The 25,510-nt window shown below is 40.2% G+C and overlaps 1 protein-coding gene across 2 annotated transcripts in view; it reads right to left on the bottom strand.

The window, feature by feature from the left end:
- The window catches only part of LOC124605511 (E3 ubiquitin-protein ligase Ubr3), a 297,916-nt gene that overhangs the window by 219,106 nt on the left and 53,300 nt on the right, over window positions 1–25,510 (bottom strand). For both annotated transcript variants that reach the window (XM_047137248.1, XM_047137249.1), the window contains exons 5-6: window positions 23,640–23,769; window positions 6,901–7,034 (exon numbers count right to left, since the gene is read on the bottom strand). In XM_047137248.1, coding sequence (XP_046993204.1) covers window positions 6,901–7,034; window positions 23,640–23,769 — 264 coding nt within the window. The remainder of the gene's footprint in view (window positions 1–6,900; window positions 7,035–23,639; window positions 23,770–25,510) is intronic.

Genomic DNA, 25,510 nt, shown 5'->3' with positions numbered 1-25,510 from the left:
TATGATCGAATAGGTTATTAAGAGAAATCTGTGACTGGATGAAGATTTTAGAGAAGTGAGGATGCAGTATGTCATCAACAGATGTAGAAGTAACTTCAGGTGTAACTCATGAAAGCATGTGCATGTTGCAACCCTTGCTTTTCACGTATATTAATGACTTGGCAAGCAATATTAATAGCAACTCCAGACTTTTTGCAGTTAATGTAGTTATATATAAAGAAGGTCCACAACAAAAAGCTTCACAAATATTCAGTCAGAGCTTGATAAGATTTAAAAGTAGCAACTTGTTTTAAATGATTAAAAATGTAAAATTTTTGCATTTCACGAACTGCTAAAATGTAATATGCTATGTGTGCCATATCAATGACTCAAACAATGGAAAGTCCATGATGGATTAACAACAATACGGAAATGATAGATTGCTACCCCCCATGTAGAGGAGGCATTGAGTCACAGACAGTCACAATGAAAAAGACAGTTAAAATGTTAAAGAACACACACACACACACATTCACACAAACATAACTCACAAGCATATAGCCACTGTCTCAGGGCACTAGAGCCCGAATGTGACTGTGTCTGGCAGAGCAGCAATCAGAAATGATTGGTGAGGCTCAAAGTTGTGAAGGCAAGTGACAGCAAGGAATAGGTGGTGAAAGCTGTTACCGTATTTACTCGAATCTAAGCCGCACTTTTTTTCCGGTTTTTGTAATCCAAAAAACCGCCTGCGGCTTAGAATCAAGTGCAAAGTAAGCGGAAGTTCTGAAAAATGTTGGTAGGTGCCGCCACAACTAACTTCTGTCGTCGAATATATGTAGCGCTACGCAGACATGCTTCACAGGCACAAAGACAAATACTGGCACCAAAACCTCTGCATCAGTAAATAAATAAAAAAAAGGTGGAAGACGAGCTTTTTTTTCTCCGCCCCGAGTTTCGACCACTGCATTTTCATACATTATCCAACGAAGTAAATACAAATTCCGTATTGTTCCTCTTTGAACGTAGCAACATTTCAATGTACTACGAAAATCCGACTGGCAAGACTGTTTGGGATATTTGTCAATATGGCCAACTCTGCTTTCTGAATTTTTTCCTAACTGTGAGAAGAAATGGTTGCTAATAGGAACTTTTATGAATTGCGAATCACATGCAGTATTCTCTTCACCATAAGAATAATACGAATATAAACATTTTGCCATGTATTATTTCGTGTTTGCTGCTATCTCATTTAAATCCTGTCCGCCTAATAAACTACGAAACTAGAGTGAGACAACAGCAGACGCGGAAGAATATACATACCATGTCATGTTTATACTCGTATTATTCTTATGCCTAATAGTGATACAGTCAGAAATGAAGCACGGCAATTGACTAGATTTTTACGGCAATTGACTAGATTTTTAAATCTAAGATGACTTTAATTTCTGTGCATAATGTAATGTACTAAAGAGGCGTCTGCAAAGATTTTCAAACGGAAAAATTTTCGCTAAATTCTTGTTCAGAACATCTTCTATCATACGCAGTCTATTATTTGGTTCTTGTTGATCATTATCAAAGAAAGCAGCAGTGTAAGTAGCAACGAACAGCAGTCTCTTGCCATTGTTTCGCTAATGAGACGATTTCTCACTTTGTTTTTTTTTTAATTGTAAGTGGCGGTAGTGTGCACAAAAGCAAGCCATGCCGCAAGCGGCGACAGGCCGTAAACCCTCATTTTCAGAATGCGACAAACAATGCATGACACAGTACAGTAATGCATTTTCAGCTTTGAGTGACGGAAACACCTATAACAAAGAGAACTGCACTTGTCAGATCAAAGAAAAATAAGCAATCAATTCAAACCAGACAAAGCATGTGAAAAAGGAAGGGTACCTGTATAAATACGGACGGAGCGCCTGACGCATAACAACGGCTACCGGGTAAAGCTTACCTGCTAAGCTTACGACTCGAACCAAACTACTACAGCTGTATCGTCGTTCATTCAACCTAAATTGTGTCTCATATTACAATGGACCAACTTTGTTTCGATCTGGAAGTGCGGCCTAAAACTTCTCTCCCCCCTTGAATTTCGAGTCTCAGATTTCAGGTGCGGCTTAGATTCAGGAAAATTATTTTTCCTCGATTTCGAGTCTCATTTTTCAGGTGCGGCTTAGATTTGAGTGCGGCTTAAATTCGAGTAAATACGGTAATGTTGCCTAGTGGAGAGTGCAAAGACGTGGTGGGTACAGGATAAAGCTGTTAGGCACAATGTTGGGAAGCTGTGGGAAGGGCAGATGGTAAGGAGAGGTAGAGGAATGATGGACTTGTAGGTCTGTTGGGAGGACATATGTGCATAGTAGTGGAATGGGAGCAGGGAAGGGGGTAGGTGCGTGGCAGACATGGACTAGTGAAGGTATAGACCATGGGGTTAGGGGCACAGAGGATATAATGTACCTGCCCAATTCAGGAAAGTTGATGTTTGTAGGAAAAATCCAGGCGACACAGACTGTGAAAGTCATTAAAGTGAAGCACATCAAGTTGGGTGGCATGTTCACTTCAGCAACTTGATTGTACAGCTCTCTCTTGACTACAGTTTGGTGGTTGCAATTCATGCGGACATATTGCTTGTTAATTGTCATACCCACATAGAAAGTGGCACATTAGTTGCAGCTTAGTTTATAGATCACGTGGCTGCTTTCACAGGAGGCCCAGCCTCTGATGGGGTAGAAAATGTCTGTGACAGGACAGGATTAGCTGGTTGTGGGAGGATGTTTGGGATAGATCTTGTGTCTAGGTCTATTGCAGAATATGAACCATGAGGTAAGAAATTGAGAGCAGGGGTGGAGTGGGGATGGACAAGGATACTATGTAGATTTGCAAGGTGGCAGAAGACCTCTGTGGGACAGGTGGGGAGGATAGTGGGTAGGATATTCCTCATTTCAAGGCATGATTACAGTTAGTCTAAATCCAGGCAGAGAATATGATTCTGTTGCTCCAGTACTGGGAGGTACTGAGTCATGAGAGGAGTGCTCTTTTGTGGTCGGACAGTGGGTACGTAGGAGGTGGTAGGTGAATGGAGAGACAGGCATGGGAGATCTGTTTTGGGACAGGGTTGGGAGGGCAATTTTGGTCTGTGAAGACCTCCGTGAGACCCCTGGCATATTTGGAGAGGAAGCGATTGTCACTGCAGATGTGACATGCGCGAGGGGCCTGCTGTATGGATGGGTCTTCTTGATATGAAAGTGCTTCTTCCTCTGCTATTGCCTACGATGCAGCTGCGAACTACACAGCAATTTGGCTTTGCCATGTCCCCCATAGGAAAGAGGGATGTGGTATCCATGGCTGGCACCTTATGATCCACCCACCACCCACACAGCAGGGAGCTGTGGGCTGCTGCCCTGTTTATGGGCCACCAACTGAACCGCAGCTCACCCAGCCTGCGACAGCCCCTTCGATATCTTGGGGCATCACAGTACCACTGTTGCTGGTGTTAGCCACCTCCACGGACCATGTGATACAAGCCTGGCTTCCTCTGGGTGACTTTATAAGCCACAGTTCAGCAGCTTGTCAGTGGGTCTGTGAGCTCGACACTGACATTCAGCGAGGGCAATTAGAGTGCAGCGCATGCCAGTCGGAACCAAGATATTGATAATAAAACAGATACAACCTTTGTTCAAATGTCTCTGAGCACTACGGGACTTAACATATGAGGTCATCATTCCCCTAGAACTTAGAACTACTTAAACCTAACTAACCTAAGGACATCACACATATCCATGCTCGAGGCAGGATTCGAACCTGTGACCATAGTAGTCGCGCAGTTCCCGACTGAAGCGCCTAGAACCACTCGGCCACTGCAGCCAGCTACAACCTTGTCTTCAGCAGAGTTTCATTACTGTGACTGATTACATACTCAACTGTACTTCAAGAATTGTTATTGAGTAGTAGAGTGTCTCATCACACCAGCGTGCTCTTTCAGTTGCGTTCATTCAGAAGCTGTTCAGCTGCTATTCAGAACGTATGTTAGAGTGTATTCTCTGTGTCAGTAATAAAGTTCAACTGTTCTTAATTATCTGAACACATCTTCCTTCTTGTAGCATGCATGACAAAGAACAGGATACTAAAGAATGATGGCAGCTGTCATCAAAGTGGAGGTATTCTCTCAAGTACCCAGCCACAATGGGGCATCATGGGTGGTTGGGTTGACGAACTTTGGGAACCATGTAGGAGTTTAGGCAGCAGAGAGGTTAAGGGGAGACAATCTCAGCTCTTGTGGGCCAATACCTTCACCTATTACTTGTAACCTACCCTCCTATATAAAAGACACCAACCATTTCCTCCACCAACTCTCCACAATTCCTATTCCTTTATCACCCGGTGCCCTGCTCGTCACTACCAATGCCACCTCCCTCTACGCTAACATTCCCAGTGCCAATGGCCTTGACGTTACTGAACACTATATTCCTCAATGCCAGACTGACTCCAAACCTACTACCCTCATTTCTGGTCACCATGGCCAATTATATCCTCACCCTCAATTACTTCTCCTTTGGAGGAATCACCTACAAACAAATCTGTGGTACAACAATGGGCACCCACATGGCAGCAACCTATGCCAACATTTTTATGAGCCATCTACAAGAACCTTCCTAAGCACCCAGAATCCTGAACTCCTCATTTGGTTGTGATTCACTGATGACATCTTCATGATCTAGACTGAGGATCAGAGTGCCCTGTCCACATTCCTCCAGAACATCAACACTGTCTCCTCTATTTCTCTATTTGGTCACCTGGTCCTCCTCAAACCAACAAGCCACCTTCATTGATGCTGACCTCCATCTCAAGGATGTCTACAACAATACCTCTGTCCACATCAAACTTACCAACCACCAACAATACCTCCATTTCGATAGCTGTTACCCATTCCATACCAAGAAGCCCTTCCATACAGCATGGCCACCGACAGTTGTTATGTCTGTAATGGCAAGTAGTCCCTCTAGAAATATGCCAAGGGTCTCACAGTGCCCTTCACAAATCGAAATTACCCTCCATATCTTGTCCAGAAACAGGGGATTTGTCTCTCCATTCACCGAGCACCTGTCCCATCCTCCCCAATACCCACTGTCTGGCTACAAATGAGCATTCCCCCTCAAGACATTGTACCACCTAGGACTGGAGCAACCGTCACATTCTCCAGTAGGGTTTAGGCTACCTGTCATAATGCCCTGAAATCAGGATATCCTCCTCACCACCCCCAAAGTGGTACTTCGTGGGTCACCAAACCCATGCAGTATCCTTGTCTGTACCTACATCACTCCTGCTCCCAACCACTTGCCTCGTGGCTCATATCCCTGCAACAGACTTAGATGCCAGCCCCGTCCCATACATTCCCCCACTACTACCTACTCCAGTGCTGTCACTGTCATCTCCTACCCCATCAAAGGCAGGGCCACCTGTGAAAGCAGCCACGTGATCTACCAACTAAGCTGCACCACTGTGGCACTTTCTACATGGGCATACCAATTAACAAGCTTATCTGTCCACATGAATGGTCCACGCCAAACCATGTGCAAGAGACAGATGGACCACCCAACTGCTGTAGATGCCACTCAACACAATGTGCTGCACCTTAAAAATGGTTTCACAGCCTGTGCCATCTGGATTCTTCCTACAGACATCTGCATTTCTAAATTGCGCGGATCGGATCTCTTCCTACAATACATCCTTTGGTCCCATAACCCTTGGCCTAAAAGTTGGTTAGTTCGTGACTCCCACCTCCCCTTCCCTGCTGCCACTCCAGTAGTAAGCATGTCTATCCCACCAACACACCTCCAAGTCCTTCCCCTTCCCCCCAACCATAGCTTCCTGACACTGCACCTAATAACTTTATCCTGTCCCCACCAAGCACAAGCACACTCTGCCAACAATACTAGCATCTTTGACACAGTCAGACATCCTCTAGCACTCTGAGACAGTAGGTGTGTGTGTGTGGGGAGGGGGGGGGGGGGAGGGGGAGGGAGTGGGGGGGTTGCACGCGCGCTTGTGTGTTCTGCAGAAGATGGACTTTGTCCGAAAGGTTCATTAGCTGTCAACAACTCTGGACGCCTATATATGGTGCTTCCCTATCAATGGATGACAATTTTAATCAGTCAACCCACAGAAATCCTAGTTAGAACAATTTTTTGGGGAATGGAATGATCACAGTCTCAGTTGTTGGTAAGGCAGGTGGCAGTCTTTGGTTCCCTTATAGAAAACTGGGAGAAATGCCCCAAAGTCTACAAAGAAGACTTACAAAGCACCCTACCCTAGAATATTACTCAGGTGTGTAGTACCATGTCGAACAGGACTAATGGAAGATACTGAACGTGTGCAAAGCAGTGCAGCATGAACTGTCACACACATGACTGACAGGAGAGCATTGGAAGAGCATTACAGAAATGCTGAAAAACTCAAACTGGCAGACTCTTTAAGGTGGATGCATATTATCTTGCAAAATCATCCTTAAAATGTTTCAAGAAACAATATTAAGCAAAGAATCTAGAAACATGCTATGGTCCACTATGTATGGTTCCCGCAACAGCCTCAGCTTCGATGATAATAGTACTGGATGGGAAGAATACACTCTGACATGGTTTTCAGAGTATGGATGTAGAGGGAAAAGAGGTGGTTGGGGAGTGTGTGTGTGTGTGTGTGTGTGTGTGTGTGTGTGTGCGCGCGCGCGCGCGCCCTCAGTAGTCTATGCTATCTTTCTGTTGTGTCTTGCACCTGCCTCCTTCCCCCCCCCCCCCCCCCCCCCCCCCTCCATCCAGCACTCAATTCAACGTTGCTGCTGACATGCTGACACATAAGGCATATATACTACATATTTATACAAAAATTTTAAGCTTGTATAAAGTGCAGAGTAGTAAGTACATCATAAAGTACCTTGTAATCTGGGTCAGGTAACATGTTGAGGAGGAGGCAAACAACTTTCTGGGGGAATTCGAACTTAACTGTCCAAAACACAAGTTCTTCAAGGAAGGTACGATGTATTAGTTGCTCTTGCAGCGATGGGCAGTCTGAAAAAAAGAAATGCAATATAATATCTCTATTATGGAATCCGGAATTTATGAAACTACACTGTGTGATTACAACAGACAGTTATAAATTGCTCTTGCAGGTACAAGTAGAAGAGTTAAACACATTCTTTCAAAATTAAAAGAGTGGGGAATTGTCTGGATAAAAACATAACTGTGGCAGGGATAAGACACACAAATAAATTATAATAGGTGTTCAATATCGAATACCCAAAACTTCGAAGGCAGTTCCTTCATTTACTATTTTAAGTCACACAGTTAGCAAGTTGAATGGCTGATTCTCTGATGATGAAAAGGAACAAAAGTATTACTCCAACTAACGAGTTAGTCATAAGACATAAACTTCTCCTTCATCATAATCAGAACAATTTTATTTATCTTTTCCTTCCTCCCTTCATGTTTTCTCTCTTATAACATTCTGAAATATCCAGATCACAAGTCTCTTTCATTTTATTTGTAAGTCAATCATATATACTCAAATAGTTCCTGTTATGATAATTCACAAGGAGCCATTCTTTAACATCACCAGCAATTAGTCTTTTTATTTCAAAGTTTTGTAATTTTAAGTTTTCACACATGTTTCACAACAACAAAGTAATTACTGAGAAATTCAAATTTAAGGCCTATCTCATTGTCTTGTTAACTGGAATGGAGAGTTCTACATGGAAACAATGTACAGCAATTTGGTAGGCCATATAAAAGAGGCTAAATGAATCCAATGAATGAAACTCAACTCACTGTTTCAAAGAGAGCATTACATTAATGAAAGAGTCCCCATCCACATACTATTTCACAAAGCTACACTGGCATCTCCTGAAACCCCACGAGCTTTCACTGGTTGTTGCTTACACTTCTTATACTCCTGGGATGACTACAGTAACAACCATCTTGGCAGGGAAAGAAAAGTCACAAAATATAAATTTGTCGGTCAAATATCCTAAGTACGCACTTCTACAATATACTCGTCATAAAGTTGTACTCTCTCATGCACTTTAGTTTCAAGGTACACATGCAGAAAGAAACAGTTATTAACTCTCATAGACAGAGCTGAAGTTTGGAAATGTTTTTATGTTCAGCTTTTGACCATTATATCATGGCAAATAATAAAGCTTTCACATAACAGGATGACCATTAATTACATATGTTTGTCTACCTTCTTACAAAATTTGTACCGTTACGCACACCTTTGAAACATAGAAGTGGCATGCGTAAAAACATTACCAAAAAATTTGTTTTTGCGGGTAAAATCAGAGTGAAGCTAGATTTTTGAAAGCAAAATTTCAATTTTACTGTAAGAATGCATTTTTTTTATTTATGTGATTCACTTTTAACCTTTTCCATGCATTCAATTCATGCAAGAACGAATTTTACGTGCTACATTTAGCTCAACTTTAAACCGTTGTATTTAAAAATGGAATAAAAAAACATTTGATTCGACTTTTTTCATTTATCTACCTTCGTGCAAAGTTTGAGCCAATTAGTACACGGTTAAAGAATAGAAGTGGCATACTTAAAAAACCTCCCACAAAACATGTTTTTTTGCATGACTTTGCACATACAATACAAATGGTGCTCTTAGCTGAGCATTAATTTCAGCCCAATTAAAATCTTTTGCAAAAGGAATTAATTGATTTCCACAATTTGCCTGGGCACCAGCTCCAGTTCATTGTTCAAACCTTGCTTAATGCACTGCAACATAGGTACATTAAGACATGTTCGAATGGCTACAAAAATGGTAGTTGGTCCCGGCTAGGCCAAAAATCTTTTACCTGATGTTCCCAGCTCACATAGGAACTAAGCACCAATCCCTTCAAAACTTGATTCCGCACACGGCCTTTTCAGGCATATTTATTGCAGTGCTTCCGTGCTGTAACGATAACGCCATTTATAAATTTTTTACTGCCATGGATCATATTATTAACCTCTCTGAGTACTGCTGAAGTGCTAACACACACAGCACCACTACTCCCTTCGGTTTTGCGAATATGTTTAGGCCAGTATTACACTATCAAATTTCTTTGTCCAATATCTTTGTCAAAGAAACTTGATGGTGTAATAGGGAACTTTGTCAAATGTCGTCAAATATTTGATCAAATCTAGTGCCTCGCTGTAGATTTGATCAAAGAAGTCGCTTGTCTTCTGTTCACTGCAATGTGACATGTTACCACGTGGAGCACTAGCATTGCTGCAGCGTTCTGTCAACTGTAGTGTATTTATACACATTGTCGGTAAATACAATTGGTGTGTACTGACAACTACAAAATTAATAGAAATGTATCAAGCTGATGAGGCACTTTACAACGTGAGGCACCCTGAATACAAAAATAGATTAAGAAGATTGGAGACCTGACCTGAGCTAACCTAACCCAACTCTCTCCTGTAGCAAGGAATCAGAGTGTTACAGTGAGCCTGTCTTCTGCAGATACAGCAGTTCTTGAATGAGTATTGCGTTTTTTGATATGAGGATACACTTCACTGAGCACATACAGAAATGTATGCTCATCCATTCTTAAGTAATTGACGTACGACTTTACGTCCTCCACTATAAGCTCGTGTAACAAGTTTTGTTAAATGTTTTTATCGTGTCATCGTAAAACCCATGACTTCACCCAGGTATGTTTCCGTCCCCCCCCCCCCCCCCTTCTCTTCCGCATGTGCACACAGTGCAATTGTGGTACATGCAACTGCTGCAGTTAATAACAAGTTGTTGTTGTCAGCCATCTTGAACTTTGACGAAAAATATGATGACAGTGTAATACCCCTTTTTGTGCCACGTCAAAGAACTTTGTCAAATATATTTGACAAATATTTGATCACTCTTTGATCAAATCTTTGACAAAGAAATTTGATAGTGTAATACCGGACTTACTTTTGAATGTGGAGTTGGAGACATTTTTACTAGTGTCATTATTCTGAACCCTCAAGCCAACTAACTTATTGCCTATAATGTATATGTGGATGATGTGATGAAAGCTCAGTAATACTTCTATTTCTTGTTTAAGCAAGTCAGTTGCAACGGTCATGTGCTACAACTATTGTCTTGTCACATTGCCGTTTTCGACTTTGCTTTGTACCTATTTGTTGTGTCAATATTAAAACTTGTCTATTCTATGAAGAAAATGGCATCTGTGTTTCACTGCGAAAGAAATTCTGGAGATATTCACCAGTGATAATAGATAGGATAAACTGTATGTTGTCAACATTCGTGATTACTGTACCACAGAATCCCTACATAAGTCTTCAATCACGTAAAAATAAGTAGATGAGATCTGAATAAATTGATACAACTGGAGATTGTAAACAATTTGTAAGGAAACATTAGGCAATGACAAACAGAAACAAGCAAAAAGAATACAATGTAGATGAATAGGTAGTTTTGAGAGATGAAACAGTGAAAGGATGAAACAGTGAAAGGAGCAGGTGGAAAGCTATGCAAAATGGAAGGCCCAGCAGAAATCCTTGGAAACACAAGGTATTAGTTTGGCTGATACAGGCATAGTAAAAATTGAATTAAACAATGGAACCTCTATGTTGGAGTATCGACAGTATAAGGAAGAGAGAGATTGCTACTCACTGTAAAGATGACATGTAAGTTTCAAACAAGTGCAATGACAGACACAAATTAGCTTTTGGCCAAAGCCTTTATCAGAAAGGGAAAAACACATGCACATTCATTCACACATGCAAGCAAACCCACTCACATATGATTGCCACCTCGAGCAGCTGGCATTCTGGTCCGACCTGATGGAGATGGTGGTTGTATGTGTAAGAGTTGTGCTTGCTTGTGCAAATGAATGTGTGCATATATTCCAGTCTGAGCTGCCAGAGACAGCAGTCATGTGCATGAGGTCTGCTCGCTTGTGTGAATGTGTGCGTGTGTGTGTGTGTGTGTGTGTGTGTGTGTGCGTGTGTGTGTGTTTCCTTTTTTTGGCGAAGGCTTTGGCTGAAAGCTAAAGTATAAGGGTCTATTTGCAACTTAACATGAAGCAAATGAGACAGGCATATGGGAATACAGGCACCTATATCATGAAACTGCCAGAGTGGAAAATTGCAAAGCATGCATGACTGTAAGAAATATAGATGAAAAAACATTTTTAGAAAAACAGAAGCAGCTGCTTGAATATCAGGAGCACAGATGCAAGTCAGTACTAAGCAAAAAGTACTAAAGAAAACCAACAAGAATTCTGGAAAGGAATTAAAGGACAGGTAGAAGAAATACAAATTTTATGGAGCCCATATCATTTGAAGCCTGTCAGAACTGGCAAAGTATTTGGAAGTTCAAACAGAATGGACAATGTCTTGAAAAGAGGATATAAGACGTACATAAAAAAATTAAAATAAGTGTAATGGATCACAGTTAAACTGTTTTTAGCTGTGTCCGGAGAATTACATTACAAAATGACATGCTAAAGATAGTAAATGAGTACTGCTATTTGGGCATCAAAATAACTGACAACACAAAAAGGAAATGTAGACTGGCAATAGCAGGAAAAACATTTCTGAAAATGAGAAATATGTTAACATAAAACAAAAAAATGTTAGAATGTCTTTTCTGCAAATATACAACAGGAGTGTAGCACTATATGAAAGTGAAGCATGGCCAATAAATGGTGCATAAAAGAGAGTATAGATATTTCTGAAATGTGATTTTTCAGAAGAAATCTTCAGATTACGTGGATATATCAAATAACTAATGAAAGATAAACAGCTATCTTTCCTTCATGATCACGATCCTAGGCACATGGATTGGTCTTTACATAAGGTCTTGAATCATCATCTCAACCAAAAGACGAGCGTGTTCAATACCATTGTAACATGCACATTAAGAATACGAGAGCTGCAACACATCAGACACAAGATAAAACTCTTGGAATGCTCTCTGAGGCGCAACAGATATACCACACAGAATTTGAAAAAGCACCAACATTTGATGAAATGATATCTATAAAGAAGAAATTTTGGATATGGCCTTTCCGCCGTATATCCCCAGGGTGTCAAACAGAATCCGTCTTATACAACAAAAGATGTGGCATAAAGAGACTGTACAGACTTATGAAAAATCTGCGAATGCCCCATGTTGGCCAAAGACAACTGCAGTCCTCATTCACAGTACCAGGATTTTGATTTCTGTCTTGCAGAGTGTGACAATCATACGTAGCAAGTGAGAAGGCAGTCTGACAATGTCAACAGCGGTCTTTGAACAATGCTACCTTGGGTAAATATAACCTCCTCCAGTGAACTCGACTTCAGTTCACCACAACCAATTAAGATCTATTCTTTGACAATGCCAGTCACTTGTGCAGGAGAAACATCAAGTTACCAATCAAACAGCTGCCAGCTGAAGAACCCAAAACTGATTACTCCAGATAATACATGGCCAACAATTCTCAATAATCATTTTGATTCTCTGGTTAAGCCACATCTTAACTACCACTTGTGGCACTGTTTGCAGGAACAGGTGTGCCATGCTAAAACTTCAGAAAAGACTGAAGCATGGATATACACAATTACACCCAATGAACAGAGTTGTATGAGACAAGGAAAGGATGGTTCTTCTTAATCACCACCACCATCACCATCACCAACCTAATAGCACAGCTGTGAAATCTATACCTTCACTGTCATAAATATTTGGCTCTTTCTATGTTGCGATTTCCAAGGTTGCGATTACAGTGGAACCTGAGAACAGACTGATGACCTCAGCAGTTTGGTCTCATAAGACCTTACCTTACCTGAGAACACAGCTGGTTTTCTTTACGAATACATAGCAGTTTTTGCTTCTGTGTTGTTGTGGAAATATTAAAATGTCTCTTGTTTCCAAACAAATTAACTGCCTGCCACTCTCTCATTGGGTGCGTAGAACCAGAAGCTAACACACTAGTTTCATTCCCTTCAGACGTCACTCTTAGCATCAACAACATTGCTGCTTGAAACACATAAGTACACCACTAGATTCTGACTAGGCTTTTATCCTCTCCTGCAGAAATGTACGGGGGCTGTCCAGAAAGCAAAGCGTAGCATTTTTTTTTTCTCTTCGACAATTCTTCATTGAATATAATGAGAATTACACACATGAAAGAATTCTGTTTTATCTACACACTCTACTTTTGATGTAATCTCCATCCCATTCTATGGCCTTTCTCCAGCGCGAAACAAGGTCCTGTATGCCCTGTCAGTACTAATCCTTGTCCTGATGGCAGAGCCAGTGCTTCACTGTGTGAATCACCTCCTCATTGTCCTCAAAATATCTCACATGAATGACATCCTTTTTCCAAACAAGTGGATGGTCTCCCCAACCGCTGCAAATCATGGAGCTCTGCTAAACCGCCTTCTGATGACCTCACCCTCCGTGCCCAGCGACTAACTGTACTTATGTCAACAACAGATGCTTTATACACTTTGTACAAGTGTTTGTGAATATTCTGCACAGTTTCTTTCTCTGCAGAGAGAAATTCAATGACAGCATATTGCTTGTAATGTACATCACCTACAGATGCCATTTTGAATGTACCCAATATCTACACCAACTGTCAGAAGTGACAAACTTTGCATGCTCACTCAGGAGACTTCAAATAATACATACGTAATGTTTCGCATTCACAGCATTGTTTTCGGCTGAGAAAAAAAGTGTGGTGCATTACTTTCTGGCAACCCTCATATAATATGCCCAATTTTAAAGTCAGTTCAATTCCAATTACAAATGGATTCAGGAAAACTTAGTTCAAACGTGGTAGATGTTCATAAAAAGCCAAAGTACGCAGTATAGATTCCTATGGTTGCCAGCACAATTAAATTTGCTGCTCACTCACCAGTCCCCTCCCCACACTCATCCTAGTTTTCAACCAAGCTGGTATCACTATCCCCCCTCCCCTCCAACACTTCTATAGTGCTGTGCTTGAGCAGCTGTGAAACGCTGAGTGCAATATCTTCTACAGTGCATGTCAGACGTAACAACAGCAACAAATACATAAATAAACTATCGCAATCCGGATTAAGTCCAATTCTTGAACTTTCACTTGTCCTGTGATCTAGTGACAACTGATGGAACTATCTCCATGATGGGCCTTATTGCTGTAATTTATTCTCACGATAACAATTACTGTCAGTTTAATATGATTATTTCATTTGTTGGACTTTTAATTCTAAATTAATTTTCATCATCATCATCTTGTTCTGAAGCTATTTTAAACAGCTGGTGTTGTTTTTGCCTGTTATTCTAATATGTGAACAGTGTCCGAATTTCTCCTTTACAACCCTTTTTGTAAATCCTTACAGTCTCTCACAACCAAATAAAATACTGACTTGGGTTCAGAAGCAAGAAAGGTTTTTTTTTTAAAGGACAACATTTTTTGCCTTTTAATGTTACCTTTACTTAAAAAGCTTCATAAATGTTCATATACACTATTCATACTGCAAGAAAACTTTCATTAGAAACCTGTTCAAATACAAAAAGAGTTTGTAAGACAATAGAATGTAATGTTATTTCCTACTCTATTCCAGACAATTAGGAGTCAAAAGCCACGTGATTGTTAGAGCAAGGTAAATACTGTATTGAATGTTCCGGCATGTCAGGAAATCTCAAGCCTGTTTGAATGTGAGTATTGTTTGCCCAGCCCTACCCTTCTGAATTCTTCAAAATAAATCTGCATGTGACCTCAATAGCCAATGCTTCATCTGTAAACGTAAGATGACCCCTGTATTCATCTTCTAAACAACAAAATAGTGTTGACCTCAGCAGCAGTAGTTTAATCTGCGAATATAAGATGACCCTGTATTTATTGAATGACGTTTGGGAAAAAGACCTCGTCCTATAATCGGGTAAACATGATACGGCACTCTGTTGCATTCTGTGGAATCAATACAGAAGATAGTGAAATGATGTAAGGAGGTCTTTTTTCACTTTCTGAGTAGTTAATGCGCATTGAGAAATAAGAAGAAAAGCAGAACTTGCAATGTGCTATTTTAACTTGTGCCCTGCTTTGGCATTACAAACCATCGTCAGGAACTGAACTGGTAAGTCAGCCCCCCCCCCCCCCCCCCCCCCTCAATTAGCTCCAACACAGTGTCCACAGCTAACCATATGCTTTCCATGAAGTGGGGCCAGGGCTGTTCCTCAGCTAACCAACGAAGCTTGACATGGTACCATGGTACTTTAACTTTTTATGTTTGAGCATGCCTTATTCTGGCATGTATTAGATTATTTTATACTTCTGAAGGAGGCTAGATTACTCTCGCTGAAACCTGGGAAAGACCAGTAACTTTTCACAACTAAGGTGGATCTCTGACGTATTAATATATATATAAGCCATCAGAAAACATGCATGTGTAGCATAATGCTATCACTGAAGATCATTAACACATGGTAAAGTCCATCGGCAGTCATCATCAACAGACAGTGGACATCACATGGCTGATAATTATGATTATATGTATTACAAATTTACTTTGTCAGTGCCAGTCAAAAGCATAGATCATTATGGATGTTTGGTAACTGAAACGCAGTGGGGTGTCAATTGTATTCTTCGCATTTACTTCATGGCTTAGAGGGTTCCCTCCAGATGACATACTGTGCTGCCAAACACACAGGCTGCTGATTTCAACTGCTGTAACATATATTTATATAAAGAAAGTTTACGCTATGCTACATAAAAGATGTAAATGTAATCTTCTATTTTCTCCAATGTGCTAAAATTACTTGGACATGCCCACAACACAAACAATGAAAGAAGGATGGTTATGGTTTAACATCCTGCTGGCTACAAGGGCATTACACAGAGCACAATCATTGATAAGGAAAGGATGGGCAAGAAACTGGCTGTGCTTAGTCCGTGTGGGAACTTTCCTTAATTTAGGGAAACCAGGGAAAACCTTAATCTAAATGGCTGGATGGTGAATCACGACCCACTCATTCCAAATGTGAGTCTAGGTCTTCAGCTATTGCACCATCTCACCTGGTACCAACAAAAGGTATTCGGATACTTTGTCACTTCATTTTGAAGTTTTCCTAGGAAACATGTGTAGGTATTATGTGCACTATAAGTACTGGTAAATTTTCAATGAGTGTTCCGACATACATACTTTATCTTTTTGGGTAGTTTGCACACACATTCTTGTACTATCTGGCATGAACAGGAAAGGGAGACATTTCATATTTTGAGGAGGAAAAATCCATGTCCATTGAAGCTTCAAACTTTATGTTACAGAGTAGTTAAACCATGGAAAATCCAGGATGGAATAACGACAATATTATGAAAATTGCAGCTCACCATACAGAGCAGATGTTGCACCACAGACAGGCACAACAAAAATACTGCACTACATGTAGTAATAAGAATAAGTACACATACAATATTTGTTCTCCAGTCATGGTGAGTAAATTCAGATTGAGACTAAGTTATTAGCATTAGAGCTACAAAAACTCAGTGTAGTGCAATGAAGACAGCATGGGCAATTCACCACTAGGTAGCAGCCAGAAGGCAAGGGACTCAGTGCAGGTATTCACGTAAGGCAATAGGAAAGTAGTGCACAATAGGACATACAGTAAATCTACAGCAGCCGGGATGAAGAAGGAAGCTTTTTCCCCTTATTTTCATTTTCTTTTCAGTGCACATACAGTACCGCTCATTAATTTCGATACACCCAATAAATGACATCTAGTTCTCTGTAGATAAGGTCTAATACCATGGGTACAGTTGAGGAAGCAAAGGAATAGTACAACAGTTGTATAATGTAATGATTTTTGTTTGTGGTCACTGAGATACAATAGTATCCAACAATGTTGTGTACATAAACGTTATGTACCTATCTGATATGTTTATTTACCTATTTGCCAATGGACGCCGCATTTGGTGCACCTGTGTTGTTCCCTGTAGTTACGTGACGTCCACAGCAAACAGTAAGCATTGCTGCGATACACAACACGTGGTTCCTGCACGTCAGTTCCTTCGTGACACTGAAGTGTGCACATCGCTAGTATGGCTCCCCGAGTGGAGATATCCACAGAAACCCGTGCTGCAATTGTAGCATTTAGCCAAGCAGGTTTATCTACACCCTTCACCGCCAGAAGACAACACGTAGCAATAAGGACTTACCACGACCAGGATGACCTCGTAAAACAACTAAAAATGATGATAAATATATCAGAATTACCAGTACGAGAAATAGATTCAAAAGACAGTCCCAAATTCGTGCAGAATTGGTAGAAATGAATACGACAACAATATCTATTACAACAGGAAGGAGGAGGCTGACTGTACCCGGCTTGAAAGGATGTGTCACAGCAAGAAAACCTCTTCTAAGGCCCATAAATAAACAGAAGAGACTTGAGTGGGCTAGAAAACATAATTGGATATAGGAAGGGTGGACAAAAGTGTTATTCACCGATGAATTGAAGTTAGAGATTTTTGGAGCCAGAAGGAGAATATTTGTTTGCCATTTGTAGGGGAAAGGGTAGCTCATCAGTGTGTTCTACCTAGAGTTAAAAACGGTGAAAGTTCTATTACGGTTTGGGGATGTTTTGCTGGAGATAGAGCTGGCGACACTGTGAAAATAGAAGGATGTATGGATCAGAAGTAATACCATCGCATACGTCAGTATTATGCAATGCAAAGTGGATTGCACTTAGTACGAAAAGGCTTCACCGTACAACAGGATAATGACCCAAAACATTGGTCGGCATACTGAACGAACTACACTGCACCAAAGGAAAAACAGATAGTACTGAATGATATGCTATGGCCATCCCAAAGCTCCGATTGTAATCCCACTGAAATGGGTTGGGATGAAGTGGACAGAAATATCATGGAAGTTAATATGCACAGCAAAGAACATCTCTGGAATATTGTTCAGAATGTGTGGAATCATATAGATTCACGATACCTAAAAAAACTAACTGACCGCATGCCTCGAGTTTGTGAGGCAGTCATTAAATCCAAAGGAGGATACTTCGATGAAAGTAAAATATAATGATTATGATTGTGATTGTATTATATACGTGGAAGCTAATATAATTTTATTTTGTGAGAAATAATGTTTGATTTGTGTTGTAAATCTGAAATACCGGCGTGTGCTGAAATTAATAGGTGGTAGTGTATTACTTAAACTAGTTACAACCTCATTACAGGGGACAAATGACAAATAGTCCACAACACATTGAGTTCAAAAGGTAGAGACAGTTCCTTGCAAATAATTTAGATCTTATAAGCAAATGGAATCCATCATATTCAATGAAAGATTTGAAAATGAAGAGAGATAACCAAAAATGAATACTCCATCATACACCAATGTCAGTTGTGTAATGTTAAGTGCAAGAACATGAAAACTGCCACGGAAACATGTTACTCCCGCTGCACTGTCGTACCACGCAGAAAAATCAAATCATATGATGACAAAATTACAACTGAGTTGATAAGTTTTGACCCAGTTTACTGCAATTTTTCAGCTCAGTGCTAAAGCACAAACACCTGACACAAATTGGTAGTTGGCATGAACACAATGAGTATTACTAACTATGTTTGTTTTCAGTACCATGGGATATGCAAGAAACTAACAAGGCTGTGGAGTGTCTCGTGCTCAATACATAGTTGGGAGAAGAAGCACTCAAATGCCGTATCACCACAACCTGATATTAGTCTCATGTAACCCATCAAGGACAGTAGCTAGGCATGAAGTACCTGAATAATGAAAATTGAAACCAATGGATGTATTGTAATTCAGACACCATTTATTCAAAACATGCTACAAGTTTTGAAGTGAAAAAGCATCATCTCGGTTGTCATCTGAGCACTGGTAGGCTTGTTACTGGAAGTTACAAAATTCAACTGATTTTGGCTCCGCTGCACATGACATTTTTGGTTGTACATGCTGGCATAACTTGCTTAATAAGTTGTACTATCTCCATTTGAAAACTCTTGGGCTTTGTCATTGTGGTTTGTACGTTGATGGCAGATTAAACTTGGGGCCTGAAGATGATGCTTGTTTATGGTGAAAATGGTAGCATGTTTTGAATAAATGATGTCTGAATTACAATACAGCTGTTGGTTTCAATTTACATCATTCAGGAACTTTATATAAGTTTTCTGTGGTATCACCTCCATCCACAAGACATTTCTTCTTTAGATCAAGGTGATACGCAAATGTAGTAAAAAAAAAAAAAGGAATTCACTCAAATTACTTACTGCAATTATTAACTACACTACTTACAAAGGGAGAAATCATAGAAAGTTTAAGTAAATTAAAAGAGTCTGCAGTACCAGATTGTGCCAAAGGGACAAAAGTTCAGACAATCTGTAGGAGTTGTATTTTGAATCATAAATCATAACAAATGAGAACAATCAATACAAAACTGTAGACCTGCTAATGTGAGTATCCTTCCATTTCAGAAACTGAAACACAGGGATTGAATTGAAAGTCATGACTGACCTTTAGTTCCCTAGCCATGTTTGACTACAGTTGAACTTACTTTATACTATCTGCATTGGCCACTTCGAAAGACAGACTTTATAAAAAACAAAAAAATCAGAACAAAAACACTTTCAGCCATCTATACCTACAATTTCTGTGACCAGTTTCGGCATTTCACTAACCATTCTTCACGCCCCCCGACCAATGTGTAGGAAGAATGTGTTAACAAAATAGGTGCCAGCATTCAGTAACTTATCAGTAGACTTCATTTTTTACAACATGATTCCTTCATTCATCAGGCGCAGACTTCATCCATTGTACAATAGTGTCAGCTGTGTAACGTTAAGTGAAAGAACTTGAAAGCTTCCATGGAAAGGTGGTGATCCTGCACTATCACTATCATGCAGAGAAACCAAATCATATGAAATGAAATTATAACCAAGTTACTAATTTTTTTTACAAGAGTCAGTCTGTAACTGATGAATAAAGGGCTTGCGTTGCTAAAAAAGAAGTCTACAGATACCATTTACTGAATTGCTGGCCTCTATTTCAATGATGCAAGAGAGTGGGGATTATTTTCCTACACAGTGAGGAGGCCTGAAGGTGGTGTAGTGAAACCTCAAAACTGGTTGCAAAAATAAAATAAAATTAGAAATATGGATGGCTGAAGGTGTTTTTGATTTGACATTTTATATTGAACAGCTTAAGTCCCCCGACCATCCCGTATAAAGATAGACTTACAAAGACTTATACAAAACACGTTGCATAATGGGCTTTGGTGTCACATCATTTTCATACCAAATAATGACTGAATTTAATTTAAATCAGGGAGTTCCTGCAGCCAATACAAGAGTCATCACCAATGACAGAATCGATATAGTAATCATCATAGGCTGTAAGTTGTGTAAGGAGATGAGATAAAATATTTTTAAGATGGCAATACTAGAACTGACCAGTATTTTCTGTTAACAGGAATAGTGTATTCTTTCTCTAAAACAGAGCTGTTCAAGGGTTGAGATTTCAAGTTTTTTTTTTTTTTCATTGGATACCATACTGTTGAAGGAGCACGTATGGCGAAAAATCCTATAGCACTTGGAATTCAATTGTTTTATATAATGTCTGTCTCGCACGACGACGGTATCTTCTGTAAGGCATCTTGGCAGCGTTCAATGCAGTTGCCCGTGCAGCAGCAGCAGCGCGAGTGAGCCGCTGCGCGGCGCTCGCTCGCTTTTATAGACGCGCGATAGCGCGTGACCTTGATTCGGACTTAGAATCTTTCACAGTGCCAGCCGCGCGTTATCCCTGACGGGAGCACTAGACTCACTAGGTGCTCCCGTCCGCTGTGCGCTAAGTCCGCGGCTGGCGCGCTGCCAAGATGACGTACCGCCGCCTTGTCGGCGGGGTCAAAGGTCAACAGAAGATACCGTCGTTGTGCGAGATAGACAATATATAAAACAATTGAAGACGTGGAAATGACAAAATCTGCTGCTGACAAGAAGAAGAATACCATAAAATCTGTCGCTGCACACTCACTACTAGATGGACCCGCTGTCTTCTGTGGTTGTAAATTGAATTTTAGTATTGATCTTAATGATACATTTTCGCATGGTAATGGCTGGCTAACGGTCGCTATCGTACGAGGCGGTACAGGAGTACCAAATGTATCAGGATTGGAAAGCAAAACTCCTTTACTACTTTAAGCGTCTCCTTTCGTAATCTCATTCCCACAGCATCACCAGTTTTAATTTGATTACATTCCATTAGACTCGTTTTGCTTTTGTTGATGCTCATTTTATATCCTCCCTTCAAGACACTGTCCATTCCATTCAACTGCTCTTCCAGGTCTGTTGCTGTCTCTGACAGAATTACAATGTCATCGGCAAACCTCGAAGTTTTTATTTCTTCTCCATGGATTTTAATCCCTACTCCGAATTTTTCTTTTGTTTCCTTTACTGCTTGCTCAATATACAGATTGAATAACATCGGGGAGAGGCTACAACCCTGTCTCACTCCTTTCCCAACCACTGCTTCCCCTTCATGTCCCTCGACTCTTATAACTGCCATCTGCTTTCCGTACAAATTGTGAATAGCCTTTCGCTCCCTGTATTTTACCCCTGCCACCTTCAGAATTTGAAAGAGATTATTCCAGTCAACATTGTCAAAAGCTTTCTCCAAGTCTACAAATGCTAGAAAAGTAGGTTTGCCTTTTCTTAATCTAGCTTCTAAGATAAGTCGTAGGGTCAGTATTGCCTCACGTGTTCCCATATTTCTACGGAATCCAAACTGATCTTCCCCAAGGTCGGCTTCTACCAGTTTTTCCATTCGTCTGTACAGAATTCACATTAGCATTTTGCACCCGTGACTTATTAAACTGATAGTTCGGTAATTTTCACATCTGTCAGTACCTGCTTTCTTTGGGATTGGAATTATTATATTCTTTTTGAAGTCTGAGGGTATTTCACCTGTCTCATACATTTTGCTCACCAAATGGTAGAGTTTTGTCAGGAATGGCTCTCCCAAGGCTGTCAGTAGTTCTAATGGAATGTTGTCTACTCCCTGGGCTTGTTTCGACTTAGGTCTTTCAGTGCTCTATCAAATTCTTCACGCAGTATCATATCTCCCATTTCATCTTCATCTACATCCTCTTCCATCTCCATAATATTGCCCTCAAGAACATCGCCCTTGTATAGTCCCTCTATATACTCCTTCCACCTTTCTGCCTTCCCTTCTTTGCTTAGAACTGGGTTTCCATCTGAGCCCTTGATATTCATACAAGTGGTTCTCTTCTCTCCAAAGGTCTCTTTAATTTTCCTGTAGGCAGTATCTACCTTACCCCTAGTGAGATAAGCCTCTACATCCTTACATTTGTCCTCTAGCCATGCCTGCTTAGCCATTTTGCACTTCCTGTCTATCTCATTTTTGAGACGTTTGTATTCCTTATTGCCTGCTTCATTTACTGCATTTTTATATTTTCTCCTTTCATCTATTAAATTCAGTATTTCTTCTGTCACCCAAGGATTTCTACTAGCCCTCGTCTTTTTACCTACTTGATCCTCTGCTGCCTTCACCACTTCATCCCTCAAAGCTATCCATTCTTCTTCTACTGTATTTCTTTCCCCCATTCTTGTCAATTGTTCCTTTATGCTCTTCCTGAAACACTCTACAACCTCTGGTTCTTTCAGTTTATCCAGGTCCCATCTCCTCAAATTCCCACCTTTTTGCAGTTTCTTCAGTTTTAATCTACAGTTCATAACCAATAGATTGTGGTCAGAGACCACATCTGCCCCTGGAAATGTCTTACAATTTAAAACTTGGTTCCTAAATCTCTGTCTTACCATTATATAATCTATCTAACACCTTCCAGTATCTCCAGGCTTCTTCCATGTATACAACCTCCTTTTATGCTTCTTGAACCAAGTGTTAGCTATGATTAAGTTGTGCTCTGTGCAAAATTCTACCAGGCGGCTTCCTCTCTCATTTCTTACCCCCAATCCATATTCACCTACTACGTTTCCTTCTCTTCCTTTTCCTTCTACCGAATTCCAGTCACCCATGACTATTAAATGTTCGTCTCCCTTCACTACCTGAATAATATCTTTTATCTCATCATACATTTCTTCAATTTCTTCATCATCTGCAGAGCTAGTTGGCATATAGACTTGTACTACTGTTGTAGGCGTGGGCCTCGTGTCTCTCTTGGACACAATAATGCGTTCACTATGTTGTTTGTAGTAGCTTACCCGAACTCCTATTTTTTTATTCATTATTAAACCCACTCCTGCATTACCCCTATTTGATTTTGTATTTATAACCCTGTATTCACCTGGCCAAAAGTCTTGTTCCTCCTGCCACCGAACTTCGCAAATTCCCACTATATCTAACTTTAACCTATCCATTTCTCTTTTTAAATTTTCTAATCTACTTGCCCGATTAAGGGATCTGACGTTCCACGCTCCGATCCGTAGGATGCCAGTTTTCTTTCTCCTGATAACGACGTCCTCCTGAGTAGTCCCCACCCGGAAGTAAGGAAGTACGGAAGAATATAGTGAACAACATTTCACAGACAACAGAATATTAAAACACAAAACAGCACCTGCAAAGTCTTATAACATAGTTCAATTACTTATGGTCATATTAAAGACTAATAATAGGTAACAAACAAAAATCAAAACAGTGTTTCCATACCTTTGTACTCTTCGGGTGGTTCTGGATTAGGAAGAGACTTCAAAGCTTCATGATAAACACGCTGGCTCTCTAACATATAGCTATAGTATTCAGAATCCTCTGAAAAGCATTCAGTAAGGTGCTTATATATCTGGAAAAAAATATAAAAAGGACTTAAAATGACTGTTTTAAAATCTGATTCAAACTGACGCAAAATGACAGTACTGAATGTCCTGCCAGCCATACACATTGTATGTGATCTCCCCCCCCCCCCCCCCCCCCTCACACACACACACACACACACACACACACACACACACACACACACACACACACTCACTCTGTAACAACATAACCAAATTTCTTCGTATTACAGTGACTGTCATGGAAGTAAAAGTCTCAATGTCATTTCATCTAATTACAACATCCTAAATTTGTCAGTTTCAAGTATTTAAAATAACTCCTAGAAATATACAAAATTAACTGTTTTTCCATATTTTTATGGTCAAATAAGAGAGGTATGTCACAAACAATGCCTCTCTCCAGAGAGATACCTCACTTGTCACAAGGCGCCCCTTGCACAAAGTCTGCTACAGTGTGTTAACTTTAAGTTACCCAGTTACCAGATGGGATTGTGGATAGTTGGAGGAAGCTAGTCTGGCATTTACAGACACATCCACAGAGTGAGGAGCCGTGCAGGGGTAACAACTGCTTACCACAGTGCACGCACCTTACAATGTACTTTGTGCTTCTGCAAAACTAGAAGTCACACATGGAAGTAAAGATTATTTAAATGTTGTTTGCAATTGAAACAAAAATAACCTTACTTGCTGACACATTTAAAATTGGCTGCAATCAAAACAAAATGACTATTGGCCATAGTCTTTTGACTTCTACAGATTCATGTCTAGGGAGTCTAGTGGTCAACTTACAGTTAACACACTGCAAGAGTTTCTTCAACATATCTCTTTGCTGAAAAGTACACCATGGCTATGGAAACATTGCAGCTTGTTGCCTGTGACCTACAAATAAATATATTCTCAATGATACATATCATATCTTCTCAACAGCAATACCATAGTGTGTAGGGCTACAGCACACTTTATTACACAATTTGATCATTTTAGTTGCTTTATTTAACATTTCATTTTTCCCTGTTTTTATTCTCACATGCTCTATTACACTGCTGAAAAAGACAATCTCATCTTGTAAGGCATGCTGGATGCTTTGGACTAATTTTTCCTTGCAGTACAGAAGCTGAACAGCCTGCCCAATACTCCAGGAATCTAAAGTCAAGTAATTTTCGCAGCCTACCACATCTCATCTACACAATCATCTTCAGAACTGCATAAAGTTCGCACTAAATGCAATCCAGAACTGCATAAAGTTCCGCACTAAATGCAACCATTTCCTGATTTGTGGCTTCTTGGAATTCACTCTCTTAGAAAAGTCCACACTACCTGGTTTTAAGAGCCCTATAAGATTGTAAGTTTAGAGGGAAATTTTAGAAAACACTTCCTCTGTTTTTCATTAATACGCTTCAATGGCTGACACTAGAGTAACAAGACACGTAGTGACCTTGTATTAAGTATGAACTGAGACAAAGTGTTCTATAATTACTCCTGGAGAAATTTGTGATGTTTTCTAGAAGTAATTACCCTGTTCACTGTTATTGTTATGAAGTAAATAAATAAATAAATGTACATTCACAGAAATGTCAGGGTAATAATTACGGTTCTGTACATAAAAGAGCACAAGAGGCTATCTAACCAGTCTTCACCATGTCACGGACAGAGAAAGGGCAAGGAAATGTAAAAAGGACTTTACACACTATGCTAATATCTTTGACAACACTGACCCTATGATACACCCAACAAACTTTCCACTATGAC

The sequence above is a fragment of the Schistocerca americana genome, chromosome 3, assembly GCF_021461395.2.
Source record: "Schistocerca americana isolate TAMUIC-IGC-003095 chromosome 3, iqSchAmer2.1, whole genome shotgun sequence".
Classification (NCBI taxonomy): domain Eukaryota; kingdom Metazoa; phylum Arthropoda; class Insecta; order Orthoptera; family Acrididae; genus Schistocerca; species Schistocerca americana.
This window is presented reverse-complemented; position numbering and strand designations above follow the sequence as displayed.